Raw genomic sequence first — 14871 nt, 5'->3', positions numbered from 1 at the left:
AGTTTGTGAAGTTTTTGGAATTATTGCAACAAGCTATGAATGATGTATGAAGTGAAAATTCCTATCCAAGTTTCAGAGAAGAAAGACAGTGTTGTTTGCTGTGTACATAGACAGAGATACACAACATTAAGTTCAGAGACACAGCCAGGCAAGTTCACCACACCCAGCCGTCTTGCAAAGATTATCAAACAAACACTCCAGGAAACTCCAATATGTTATTAAAGTTTTCTTACTGCCTTCAATGTCCCATCCTTAGGCTAAACTCTCCATGTAGTCAGCTAGCAGGAGCCTGTACAGAGAGATTTCTGTCCCACACAAGATACCCTCTCTTTAAAAACAAAACAAAAACCTCCATTCTTGATATTTAGGGGGAAATATAAAATAGTCCTCAGTTTTCCCCTTTTGTACTTAGCATAGTGTCTGTGTTTTCAAGGGTTTTTCCTTTTGTGATATTGACTTCTGAAAGCCAGATACAAACTTAGACCCTGATCCTTCCAGGAGTATTGTACCTGGGCTTGATCCTGCCCAGGGCAGAGTACTCTGGCGCTGATCCAGCATAACACTTAAGCACATGCTAAACTTTCAACTCTCAAGTAGTCCCATTGACTACCATGGGACTGCCAACAGCTGAAAGTTAAGCATGTGCTATGCTGGATTGGGTTCAGAGCGCTCCATCTGAGCAGGACTGAACCCTATTATAGCACCCTATATGTAAGGAACAGGCACTGAAACAGCAGCATGGATGCCAGAAAAAAAATGTAGATAACAACCAGCAATACTGATTTACACCAAGGATCTGGTCTACCTTTTTCTTTCTAAAGGGAGCACCTGAATATTCTTTTTCCCCCCATTAAATAAAATAATGTTTACATCTTTACCTGGAATGTTTTTATTAACACACTTTGTCTGATGCTACTTATAGGTTGGTCTCCCAGCCTTTACAATTACATATACTAGTGATTAGAGCTTATGGGTGTTTCACTGTCTTTTGTTTTATATAATTCTGTCTTTGTTTTATTCAGATGTTGGCGTTTATCACACTGTGATAATTCTGGAATTAGATTTATTTATAGCGATAAATATACGTAAAAACAATAGGTTCAAAAATACTTGTTTAATGGGTCAATTTGTAAATATTCATTAAAATATTTACAAATATTCATTCATTTAGTCACACTTATTTTTAGACAATTTGTCATTTTTCCTGTCTGTTCTAATTACTTGCAATCTAGTGGAATAATCTGTCTCCCTGTTTATTATATGTTGATCACAGAAGTTAAAGATGAAAAAGACCAATTAAAATAATTAAATTCACCCTCCACAAGGTAAGAACATATAGCCTGACCCAGTTAACACTTAAGCACCTGAATAACTCTATTCCCATGAGTCAAACCATAGAAATCAATGGGACTAGTTACATGAGTAGTTATTCACATTCATAGATATTTGTAGGATCAGTCCCATAATCCTCATATAGAAGATTATATTGGATACTATACTACACTTGTTATTTGCCAGGAGGCCAATATATAGTTTCCCACATATACCTGGCTTACCATATCTAGTTTTCTTATAATAATTATATTAAAATATATAATAATGGTATCAACCCAACTCTCATGAATAACCCTTCAATAAGAAACCAAAGTGAGTGAATGAACAATGGAAGGGAAAAAAGTAAAATAAATACATAAAAATAAGGTAGTACAGGTCAGTTATTTGTAAACATTAGTGATTTTTTAAATTATAAAAATATTTGAGTGTGGGTAAGTAAACCCATGGACATTTTTGCATAACTACATTTTATTCCGACTTCCCACTGACAGCAAAGATTTGTTGTTGGTTCCCACCTCTCTCTCCAGGGCTGGTCATAGTTTAAGAAAAATAAATCAAATCTCTCTCCAGGACAGAAAATACTTCAAAGAGCCCTTCTGGTTTTTCTTCCTTCTCTCTTCCTACTCTTTAGACTCCAAGCATCTGCTCATATAGGTCTAGAATCTTATTCAGAAAAAACTCCCACTAACTTTTCAGTGAAAGATTGTAATATTGGGCTCCAATACATATCAAAATATTAAATAATGAGATCCTACTGCAATTACTTCATTCCTGAATTTTAACTTACAAGATGTATTTGCTTAAATTGTATTTAAAGTTTTTACAGTTAAAATTTCCTAGCAATGCAGTAATTCAACAGCCTTTTAAAAACAAACAAACAATATTTTTTAATAGTACTAATGGGTAAGAAGTGATTAAAAATGAGTTCATGAATTCACATGCCACTGGAATTCATATTTCTATAGAGTAGTTCACTATCATTGTAACTAATATCCATAATACATATATTCTCGTATGTATGGAATATCTGCTGTTCAGGTAAATACCTGATATTTAAGATGGTTATATACACAATATATAATGCACAGTTTTGTTTCATCAAAATATTTTTATATGTAACATAGGTCATCCAAATATCAAAAAAGCACCGTGGACATGATCTTGATCTAACTAAAAGTAAATGGCAAATTTCAAATGCTGTTTAATATTCAGCATTAAAATGATGAAGAGCTTCTATTTGAAGGGTATCAGTTCTTAGCAATTTATTGCTCAGCTTATTACGAATGAAAGACACATTGACATTTCATGGAACAGGTGAGAATCCTCATAGGAAGGGGTATAGTCAGTTTTTAAAGTTGGATACAGAAAGTCGGTCTGACATATCGGTGATTGTCACAGATCAACATTAATAAAAAAAGGCACACATCCATAACACAGGTAACAAGTTGTATGCCCGATTCAGATCTCACGTACTCTATTTGAGCAGAATTTACTGCATGATTTAGTCCTCTATTTGTAAATTTGTAAAGGAAATAAAGAACAACACAGAACTTTGCCTCACTGGCTTTATTGTTTGTTATAACCCTTCTCCCTGTCCTCTTACTGTCTCGTCTATGTTTGGGTCCTGAAACTTAAAACACTTACATATATGAGTAACTTTAATTGAATGAGTAGTTCCATTGAGTTTCATGAGACTACTCACGTGAGTAAAGTTATTCATGTACATAACTGTTTGCAGAATCAAGGGCATAGATTACAAACGCTTCAGTGCAGATTCCTTTCTTATTATCTATCCTTAAGGTAACTAGCACACAGTGTGTGATAGATCAATATTAACAATAACAGACTCTCCTAATATCACAGAGTTTTGGGCACACAGCAAACTTCCAAGACTACAGAACTTATATTTTGAGTTATTTAAAAAATATTCTCACAGTTTTTATAGCCACACTGCTGCAATACTAACATACACCTTAATGCATATGAAACTTGAAAGATACCTTTATATAGTATAACTTATATTAAAAATAAGAAGATGCTTTGTAATTCCAACTCTAGTTAACCAGAAGATAATGTTTATCTTCACCAATATAACGCAAGTGAGATTCAGGAAATAAAGATTTGCAATTAGGAAGATCTAATTTTCTTTAAAACGGACACCTCCAGTATACGTTATCAGATATTCACAGTCAATATTTTAGAACCTGGCTTACCATATATAACTTTCTGGTAGGTTTGTCACTCAGAAGCAATGACAGGCACCATTAATAAACAAGGATATACCTCACCCAATCTTTATTTGTCCACTTCAGTGTCACAACTCTAAAATGGGCAGTTAAATACTAAGAAAAGAAACATTGGAAATGACCCAGACAGGGTTATTCAGCTGTGTGTCTAGGGAGCCTCCCATGATTTGTCTCCAGTGGCCAATGTATATATAAGAAAAGAAGGTACTTTTTTTTTTTGGTGCCCAAAAGTCTTATAAATGCTAAATATGCACCTTTAATTGTTTCAGGCCCCTGTGAGGCAAGAAGCGTCCTCAGATCTGATAGATGTAAATGAGCTGAGTGGACTGAGCCCATCGCAGGAGGTGCTCAGGCCCTTGCAGTATCAGCCACATACTTCATTCGCTCATGTCTGTTCAGAAATACACACAAACAGTTTTTATTTTTTTATTTAGAACAATAAAATTTAGCTCATTTAGTGTCTGATCCAATATCCATTAAAGTGAATGGGAGTCTACTGACTTTAGTAGGAGTTGGATCAGACCTAAACAGAGCTTATTGTCTGTGGATCTCAAATTCCTTTGCAGAGGAGGGTAAGTACCATAATCACTGTTTTACAGATACGGAAACTGAAGCACTGTAAAGTGATTTTCCCCAGTCACACAACAGGTCAGTGGCTGCACTATGAATAGAACCCTAATCTCCTGACTCCTACTCCAGTGCCCTGTCCACTGGACCACAATGACTCACCTAACATAAAACACGTACTATAGAAACATATCTTAGTGCATAACGCGCTAGCTTTATTACAAAACAAAAAGCAAAAACAATTTTGCATTGACTCCTGTCTATGCTGGACAATTTACGAATCTATAAACTGTAAACATATTGGCCCACATTCACCAGTACACTGTTCCAGCAATGCAAAGCAACTGTAAAGCCAGCTTTAGCCAGGTTTACGATTGCTTTGTACCACTGGAACAGAGCGAAGCAGCTGGAGTGCACCCATAATTCTAGGCCAAGGTGTGTAACTGTACTCTCAGCAGGTGCTTGCTCTCTTTCCACAAAAGTTGAAGTACAGGTGCATATTCACCCCAACTAGATATCACTAGAATGACAACAGCACCAAATCAATTATCAATGGACAGTTCAGACTTTTGCAAGTAACTTCCTTGATTTGTTTTAGCAATGTACAACTAACTTATTGCATGATCTCACAACAGAATACTCAGTGTGGCTCTAATTCATTTCAGCTGCCTTATGTTTGTAATAAAAAAAGATAGTAAATCAGGAACCAAGCTATGGCTCAGTACTCAGAGGCTAGAAAATTATACACATTGTCCTGCAATACCCACACAGAGATCCCAAACTTTTAAAACCCCACAGACCATCTGAGCTCTGGTGATGTAAAGCTTGTTAGCTGTTGTGTTCTCACTAGATGTGGAAATGATTTACTGATGACCCAATGGTTCCCCACCCAGAATTCTCCTCCTCTCTTACTTACACTGGGGTTGGTTGACAGGGAAACTGGTTCCAGGCACATTTGTACTGAGCCTGAATAAACCGCTCAGTTCCATCCAGCACCGAGCAGCTCACGTTCTTGTTCACTATGTAGGCACACCAGTTCCTGGGAGGGGGTGACAAAAAGCAGGACAAACGCACAATTAAAGGGGCAAACAATTAAGATTATTAAGCCAGTGGCATGTCAAGTGTGGAACAAAAGCACCAGTCAGGAGACAGCCCTGTGACTGTAGCTCATAAAACCTTCTTCCTGTCGTCTAGCACGAGCCTATGATCAGCTCTTCGGGCGAATGACTTTGCGGCGCCCTGAGCAAAGTGTCAGCATCCACCCCCACCACTCCTGCAGCCATTTCAAGGGCTGGGGCTTTGCATTCCTCTCGCCCTAGCTCGCCCCGCTGCATCTCGAACCCCCAGGCTATCGGGGATTCCCGCGGAGCCTCCCGTCCCCACAGCCCTGCCACCGGAGTTGCTGCGGAGCCCCGATCCGGGCACAGGAGAGCAGCCCCGGGACCGTCCCGCCCGCCCCGCGCACGCAGGAGGGAGAGGCACTTACTTGCTCCTGGCGCCCGGCCGGTTGTACCTCAAGTGCGGGGTGGCCTCGCTGAGCCCGGCGTCCAGCGACAGGAGGAGCGCCAGTGCCCAGCCCAGGGGCGCGAGGGGTCCCGGGCGCAGCCCCATGGCGGCCGGCAGGGCAGGCGAGGCTGGAGCGCCCCGCGCCTGGCTGGGGACTGGCGACGCCCTAGAGCGGACCGCGCGGTGCAGAGACGTCCCCCCCACCCCGCACAGACACACACTCCGCTCAATCCCCGTTCTCTCCTCTCGCCCCTCCACTTTCTCCCTCCGTTCTCCTCCTGCGATCCCTCACTGACGCAAGAAGCCCCCCCCCAGCCCGCTTCCGCCCTCCACTGGATTCACACCCGTCGGGTGACTCCCCTCTACCCACGCTTTGTCTGACCAAACCAGTGCAAGGCAGGCAACCCCCACTCCTTTCCCACCCTGCAGGGGGAAGGGGCAGGTCTTGATTACTTCATATTACTCAGCTGGGGAGGTTTTTTTGTCTTCAAGAGAGAGAGTTTACCAAGTATCTCTGCACACACAACCACACAGGGGCAGACCCTTACAGACAAACAGGCCCCACCCCGCCCTCTATTGGCCTGCACCTTTTGGCAGGAAACTTTTGTCTTCTAATCCCCCAGAGGAGTGCACACGTGCAACTGTAAGATACTTAGGTACACAGGCAACGCATTTGGCATGCACCCACCACTCCCTCCCACAATTCACTCAGGACTGCCTTCCCCTCTCTCCCCCCAGTTATACAAGTCAGCAAACAGTGACAGCTTTTGCAATCAATGCTTTATAAATTAATACTGGTAACTAATGCAGAAACTGCTCAGTCCAAAATGAACATTGTACGGTGTCATATCTCATGTAATGGGAGTGCTGCCATGTTACCCATACACCATAACCCTCTAGGGTTGCCAACTTTCTAATCCCACAAAAGGAACACCCCTGCCCCTCCCCTTCTCTGAGGCCCTGCCCCTGCTCACTCCATCCTCCTACCTCCATCACTCACTCTCCCCCACCCTCACTCACTTTCACGGAGCTGGGGCAAGGGGTTGGGGTGAAGGCTCTGGGGTGGGGCTGGGGATGAGGGCTCCGGGGTATGGGAGAGGGCTCTGTGCTGGGGCATGGGTGCAGGGGGGTATGAGCTCCGGGTGAGGCCAGAAATGAGAGATTCAGGAGGGGGCTCCTGGCTGGGGCTGAGGGGTTCAGAGTGCGGGAGGGGGTGGGCTCTGGGGTAAGGCTAGGAATGAGAGGCTTGGGGTGCATGAGGGGGCTCAGGACTCGGAAAGGGGGGTGGGGGATCCCAGGCGCTTACCATGGCTCTCAGGAAGTGGCTGCCAGGTCCCTACAGCCCCTAGGTGGATGGTCGGCCAGCGAGGCTCTGCATGCTGCCCTCAGGCCCGCAGGCACCACCCCCGCAGCTCCCGCTGGTCGCGGTTTCTGGCCAATAGGAGCTGTGGAGCTGGCACTCAGGGCAGGGATAGTGCACAGAGCCTCTCTGGCCACCCATGCGCCTAGGGGCTGCAAGGACCTAGTAGCTGCTTCCAGGAGCCGCACAGAGCTAGGGCAGGCAGGGAGCCTGCCTTAGCCCCGCTGCACTGCCGACCAGACTGTTCTCTTTAAGGTATTACTTTGGAAAATGACAGGCTCATATTCCTATAATTCTTAGAAGAACCTTGTCTTTTTGTTCTGGGTTTGCAGAGTGTCTCTCACAATGACAACTTGGTTTACGATTGGGGTCCCTAGGTGCTACTACAATACAAACAAATAAATCATTACCATGGTAACATTTATATTCACCTTAGTGCTTCTCACATGGTCTAACATAACTCCTAACCTTTCCTGAATTCCACCTGCCAATCTACCAAAACCCACTGTCCAACTGCTTGGCTAAGGCCACCAAATCTGAAAGAAAATTAGCTTGCATGACTATGAGGCCAAATCATTCTTTCAGCAAATTTCTTTTCAGTAGTTGCTTCATTTGAAACTGCTGAAGTTTTCTACTGATGCTTGCCACTAGAAATTTCTCTAAATTACAGGTGCATTGGAAGAGATCATCTAAAATAAGAACTATTCAAGATTACTACCCTCTCTTTAATCCATTTAGGAATGATGAATGTCTTTATTGTTTCACCTAACATAATAACATCCTTCCAACAGTGCTCCATAGCTGTTGTGGGAAAGACAACTGACTGATTGTAATAAATGATTTTACAGGCAAAGTTCAAATAATATACTGCACCATGGTTTACACTTGCAGTACCATTACATTTTAGACTTCGTTATTTATGCCAATAGAACTTCTTTGGAATTTCTCTTGAGTAGGCAAGATAGAATCCAGTGTGGTCCCAAAAATGTCATAAACACAACAATAAAGACTCTCTTTTTTTCCCTCCACTAAAGGAACTCCAAGCGGCCCTCTTTCAAAAGGCTACAATATGTAAGAGTGGGCTGTCCAGAAAGAGAAAATCATCAAATAATGGACGACTGAGGTCATTCCTATCTTTTGAATGACTTTGCACTGCAAAAATGAATTGGATGATTTAAACAAAAATAAGTAAGACACAGTGGTATGTCTGTATACACAAAATATTTTGTTTGAATTTATACCCTGGTGAATGAAAATGATTCAGGTGCCCCATAACAACCAGGCAGCAGTTACTACTTCTACTTTTGCATGAGGTGCCCTAACAACCCATAGTTTGAAACCTGGATTTTGTTATCAAACACAATATGAAATACAGTAGAACAGAGGGTAACTGTAAGCCTTCATTTATTAAATCCCCTTGTCATGACAAATAATGAATCAACTAACAGTTGCCTGAAACTTTCTTCAGAACTCCACCCTTAGGGGAAATGTATCTTGAGTATCAGAACATATGATCAAATGTATCTGAGTCACTGCCAGTGACCTTCTCTCACTGTCAGTACCAGTATCACCGGCAGCACAGGAGTCAGCGTTATTGGAGGAGCCAGCAGACAGGAGTGAACTCACTGGGTTATTTCAACATTCAGTACCGTGCTCCTCGGTACAGTCAAAAGGGAAACCAGATGTGCCTGTCATGGTGCAGATCTTGCCACCATGGCCCTGTGGGAAAAATCTCCGGTGACTCTGCAAGGGGTGCGTACACATCTAGAGTGGGATGTGCATGTGCAATCACTCGAAGAAGAACATGCCGTTAGAAGAATTGTAATTGGATTAAAATGGAAGAATCTGGCCAGAGATCTAGAATCAGCCTCAACGCCAAAAAATTATCAATGGCTTATATCAGCTAATCCAACAAAAATCATTTTTGTGCTTCACAGAACAGGGTGCAGTGCACTAGATAAGAATTTTAGACTCAGATGCATGTTGAAGGTGCTATTCAAGCTCTGTTTCCTGATGCATATATTACTGGTCTACCTGGTTTTATTAAAAGAGTTTGGGATGGCTCCAAGTGTCAAGATTAATATTACTTTCATATGACAGAAACATTCACACCATAATGATTCTTACTGGGATCTATCATGTCATCTCAGATTGTAGAAATTCCCAAGACAATTCCTACAGTGCATGGGAAATCTTTATTAGCTACTCCCACAGAGGACAATTTTTAACCTGGAGAATGTGGCCTTCAGAAGTTTTCATAGGCTGTAGAATGTTGATAACATTGGGTCTTCATAAGCTGGGTATGTAGACACAATAATTAGACACGGGGCTAAAAAAAAAAAGGATCATAAAGTGACACTGCCAGTTCTAATTTTCTACAAACTTTAGGTTTTACAGATATGCATTTATAATACTTAAAAACCATAGAAATGTTTCCATTAAACTTTTTTTATTCAAATTCATGAAAATAGTTTTTTTTGAACACATAAGCAATCCTCCATAGTGTTTGCAACCCAAACATTCAGCAGCATGCTATTGGACGATAACATGAAAGTGATGGGAAATGGACTAGAAGCAAATGCCAAAGTAGGGAGAACTGCACAAAGTAGATAAATACAATAAGTAGTGAATCATAGATTCAATTTTTAAAACAATAATCTTATTTATAACAAATTATCCTTAATAATAGGGTGACTATATCCATAAAACTGATGTCTTTGTATGTTCTGTGTACTGTACCTTTAATTTGTTAAGCGTGCTCCCTGTGCGCATATTGCAGCAGCCAATTGTTTTTAAAGTTCCTGGTTCCTTTTTCCAAAAACAAAATGATTCCTAGAAGCTTGCCACAAAAATTTACCAAAATAATGGATGTGGGAAGCTTTTTTAAAAAGGCCAAAAATTCAAAGCTGTGATTTAAAACCCTTTTAGTTAAGCAGGTGTAAACCTCTGGCATGTATGCTCTTATTTTTATTTAAACCAGACTCATTTTAGTCTAGCTTATAATCAGAATCAATTTAAGATAAACTGCAATAACCCCTCAAACTGAAATGACAGTGTCAACAAAGGAGTTTGCTCCAGTTTAACCAAGTAGATTTAAAAACTGATTTAAATTAAACTGATGCAACTTTCTCATATAGACAATTCCCAAGACTGTAATGCTCAACAGCTTACTGGGTTCCTGAAAAATTAATTGTCAGCACGTTAGTGGCTTTCCAGTTATGTGGAACAGTTGCTGTTTTTAAGGGTGTATTTAATATTTTTGACAGTTTCTCAGCTATTTTAGACTCCAGATCAGTCTGGAACCTCTAGTCAAAGGTAAATCCTACCTTTGGTTCACTAGCACACACTTTAAAAAGCTTGTAATGTTCTTACAGAAATGTGTGTTTAAAGGAAAACCTAACAAAATACAATATTGAAAAAACATGGTATTATGTAAGAACTCATTAGCAAAAAACTCTGACCTCGTACCTAACCACACTCAAAAATGGCAATGTTTAGAAAAGGGTTTATGGAAGCCAACTTATTTCTTTTTGTCATAGCCAGCTGGATATAAAGCAATATATATTTGGATTCCACAGGTTTTCTCTGGTTTCCATACCATAGTATCCATAGAACGTACTGCTACTTTTTTTCCTGTAAATTTATGATTTAAGTTATACTACTTGTCACATTCAGAAATGAAAGTTGTTTTTTTTTAAAAAAAAACAAGAACAGGAACAAACCAAGGAAAAACTCTCCTCTCTAGTCTGCACTTTTAAATTGCTTCTTATAAATGTTATGCGCCTTGCTAGGAGTTACACTCAAAACTACAACTCATACCACAGACTGCAGCTTTCTGCTGAACATAGCAGAATGACAGCTCAAGGGCATTCACCCACCTCATGAGGGGGAAGATTAAGACTAACTGGGTGCTAAAAATATGTAATCCTCTAAAATCCATTGTGGTCCCCCAAACAGACTACTTATTCCAGACAGGCACTTGCACCATTGGACAGATTCTTCCATGTAACCACTCTCCCCTCCCTGTCCTAAAGAGGTTCTTATTACTTTGTTATTCTTTATTACTCATTATCATCAATGAACAAATATAGGGTCAGATTGTGATATGCTTACTTATGTGTGAATCGTCCCTCTAAATTCAATAGGACTACTTTAGTTGGAGTATGGCTATCATAATCTGACCCATACAGAGGATCACACAATCCCTACCCCAAGGAGTTTGCAGTCAAAATTAGACACAGTCAGCAAAAGATACACAGATGCACACGATGTACTATATGAAAGTCCAGCATTCAGACAAGTGATCTAAGTTCCCTCTACGCTGAGCACCCACGCAGCAGCCTATTAAGCACTGCATAGGCACTCAGGGCTGCAGTGGGGAGAGATGCCTCTCCCCCAGCCTCAGACCTGTCACGTCTGGGAGAGCGGCACCCCTCCCCCAGTCCAGCCCCTGACCTGCCACAGCTGGAGGGAGAGGCGGCCCTCCCCCGGCCCCAACCCAGCCCTGGCACAGACCTGCCGCGGCTTGGGGAGAGGCACCTCTCCCCCCCATCCCAGGTGCTGTTGCGGGGAGAGAGCTGTGGGGAGTCTTCTCTCCCCGCTGTAGCCCCAGGACAGCCTGCACCCTAAACCCCTCATCCCTGTCCCCACCCCAAAGCCCACACCCCTGGCTGGAGCCCTCACTCCCCTGCACCCCAAACCTCTGCCCCGGCCCTGAGCCCCCTCCCACACTCTAAACCCCTCAACCCCACCCCACAACAACACCTCGATAGTGGTGCACATAACAAAATTAATTGTGCACATGGATGTAAAAAATTAGAGGGAACACTGTCAGTGATACTGATCTTTGGTGATTCTTTGCATTCACCTTTTGTCAGCTGATTATCACTGAAAAGCTTCATGGAAGGTGGTAATTTTAAGAGAGGTCTGGATGAAGCTCACATGCAAGAGGAGGGTGTTCCAAATGTAAGGGCATCATGAAAGTAGACATATAAATGAGGGTGGGAGAAGAATACAAAACGGGAGTCATGGGGTTGGGAACAAGGTATGGGAGAAAAATAAGCAATGAAAAGGGGAGTAGACAAAAGCGAGTAAAGCAATGTAGGAAGGGGCAGACTTGTGCATGGCCTTGAAACAAAGGATGAGAAGCTTGGAAATTGAATAGGAAAGCAGGAGAAAGTCAATGAAGGGATTGAAACAGGAGAATGGCATAATCAGAAAGGTAGCAGGGGATAAAGATTTTAGCTGCAGCAGTTCATACAGACTTGGGAACCAGGAGGCAAGATGCCGGTGTCAGAAGCAAGAGGCTGCAATAGTCGAGGACAGGAGGCAGGGTTTTCATCAGGTGCAGGTACTTTGGCATACTCTTACCCTTTATATATGCCAAAATATAACTATGAGAGAGAACAAAGACTTTTATGTCACCATTCAGTTGTCTGAATAATTGCATTGTAGCTGGGGCCTTGAAAATACTGTTTTCTGAAGTGATTTTCCACTTATTCTGATTGATTATGAAAGCACCTGCTAAATATTCCTTGAGCCTCTTCTAGGGGGCTCCTCTATTTAGGGGCTAACTGTTCAAAGACTGAAGGTTAAATACACACTACAATGGAAGAGTATATACAAAAATATTTCAAAAGAGAAACTGAAACTAATAGCAAAACTGGAAAACTGAAGGTTTATATACATATTTTGCACCTCTGTAATAAAATACTGTGCACAAGGAAAATTTTCTCTAATCTCGTGTTATTTTTTACTGTAAATGTTTAAACTGGGCTGTATACAGAGTCATACACAGAAGGGTCAATGGTGGCAAGAATTTATTTAAGAAGAAATTAATGCAAAGGCTGGTATTTTTCAAAATAATATAAAGGAACTAAGGCCAATATCCTCAAAGTTATTTAGGATTTCAATGAGAATGAGGGACCTAAATACCTTTGAGGATCTGGACCTAAGTGCCCAAAATGATCTGAAATTCACACCCTCTCATTCTACTTTCAATGGGAAGTACAGGGGGATTGCGGTGCCTACATCTTTTAAGCTCATTTGAAAATCTCAAAGAAAATCAAAAAGATACTTAATTGAACAAAATTGATTACAGTTATTGCTGACATAGTTGTAACAGGCACGAGATTATGTCTAATACAAAAGTTGTTAAAAAAAAAAAGCCTTACACCTAAAAAAAGGGGGTTAGTTTGTTTGGTTTTGTATCATTTTGCTTTGTTTGTAACTGCTTCTAATAGCACTTTCCATTTTTAATCAAACTAAGAAAAAACTAAAATTAGCACCTACTATACATATAAGGAAGAACTGTTTATTGATTCAGTCAGGTACTTTATCTGTGAACTTGTAGATGGATGTTCATGTGTTTTGGTGCATGTATGAAGACTGCGTATGAAAGTTAAGGGCTGAAGAACTAGGCTGTGAATTGGTCAAATTAATTATCCAAGATGAAAATACAAACAACAATAGCCCCAGTTCTGCACTGTGCAGAGTCCCACTGATACTAATGAGAGTCTCCAGTAGCAGAACCCAATGCAGGATTGGGGTCTTTGTGTTTTGCATTATGTTAAGACATGAATTGATTTGGCACAACACAGCACATATTTAGGGAAAAGACGATGTCACTGAGAACAGTATTCCACTTACAGTGGCCTTGTCTATCCTTTCTTTCCAACACGGAGAGAGAATGATGGGTTTTAGAGAGAGATACCTCCTAACCAGTAACCCCAAGACACTAAATTATCACCTGTAAATTGTCAGTCATTTCTGGAAAGGAAGAACAGCCCAGGCTGTCATACTGCGTATTAATATCCCCTTGTGAAGTAAGCATTTATTTGTCAGTATTTCTGTCAACAAGGTTTAGAACACTTAGGGGATTTCAGTATTGTCTATAAATTACCTACAATAGAACAACTTTTCAAACCCATCCCAGTGATGAACTTCCTCTCTCCCACCTGAGACAGAGTTATTTCCTGATGCTATTTCCTTTCATTCTTCAGACACCTCTTGTTCTTCAAACATACTTCCTGGTGCAGATTGTACTGATGGTCATTTCAATCATGCACTAACCTCTGTCATCCTTATTTTGTCTTTTTATTGTTTAAAGAAAATATCCGTTACCTATAAAGGATAGGTCGTCTTATTGTTTTGGATTTGCAACATCTGCAGGATGATGAAAGAGGTCACTGTGTTAGAAGAGAACTTTCAAACAGCATAAACCACTGATACATATTTTGTACAGTGAACTGAAAATCATTTGATCAAATTTCTTAACTAAGTTAACAGCATTATAGGACAGCATGTAGTAGCACTGGAATGCAAAGGTATGGATAGAAAACCAAGTAGCAATCCTGTAGATTTCTGTTATGGGAATATCCTTCAGTAGAGCTCTAGATGTGGACTGAGTTCAAGTGCAATGTGCTGTTATTCCATGAGGCTGAACCCCAGAATTTTCATAGCAGGTCAAGACGTAATCTGAAACCTATGTAGTCAGTCTTTGTGTGGAAATGGGTTGTCCCTTCATCTTCTCTGCAACTGTTACAAATAGCCTGGGAGAGGCCCACAATAGTTTAGTCAGTTCCAGATAGAAAGCAAGGGCCCTCCTAACATTTGATGAATGAAGGCTTCATTCTTCTCTGGAGGCATGAGGTTTTAGGTAGAAAACTGGCAAATTTCCTGGTTAACATTATGTTCCAAGGAGACCTTTGGGAGGAAATGAGCATGGGGACTTAATATAACCCTATTCTTGTAGAAGATGGTATATGGGGGCTAGTAGTCACACAACAGGCAATACAGTTGAATGTATTGCTTGATGCCCTCAACCAAACTGCCAGAAATGACTCGTAGAGGGAGGGG

General features: G+C 41.2%; 1 protein-coding gene across 2 annotated transcripts in view; it reads right to left on the bottom strand.

Annotated features, from left to right (window-relative positions):
• Nucleotides 1-6217, bottom strand: part of EMILIN2 (elastin microfibril interfacer 2) — a 59563-nt gene extending 53346 nt beyond the window's left edge. For both annotated transcript variants that reach the window (XM_027827226.3, XM_027827225.3), the window contains exons 1-2: nucleotides 5635-6217; nucleotides 5065-5187 (exon numbers count right to left, since the gene is read on the bottom strand). In XM_027827226.3, the coding sequence (XP_027683027.2) occupies nucleotides 5065-5187; nucleotides 5635-5759 (248 nt within the window). In that variant the 5' untranslated portion in view covers nucleotides 5760-6217. The remainder of the gene's footprint in view (nucleotides 1-5064; nucleotides 5188-5634) is intronic.
• Nucleotides 6218-14871: the final 8654 nt, after the last annotated feature.

Source organism: Chelonia mydas, chromosome 2 (assembly GCF_015237465.2).
Source record: "Chelonia mydas isolate rCheMyd1 chromosome 2, rCheMyd1.pri.v2, whole genome shotgun sequence".
Lineage (NCBI taxonomy): Eukaryota > Metazoa > Chordata > Testudines > Cheloniidae > Chelonia > Chelonia mydas.
The sequence above is the reverse complement of the archived record's forward strand: the minus strand, read 5'-3'. Positions and strand labels throughout refer to the sequence as shown.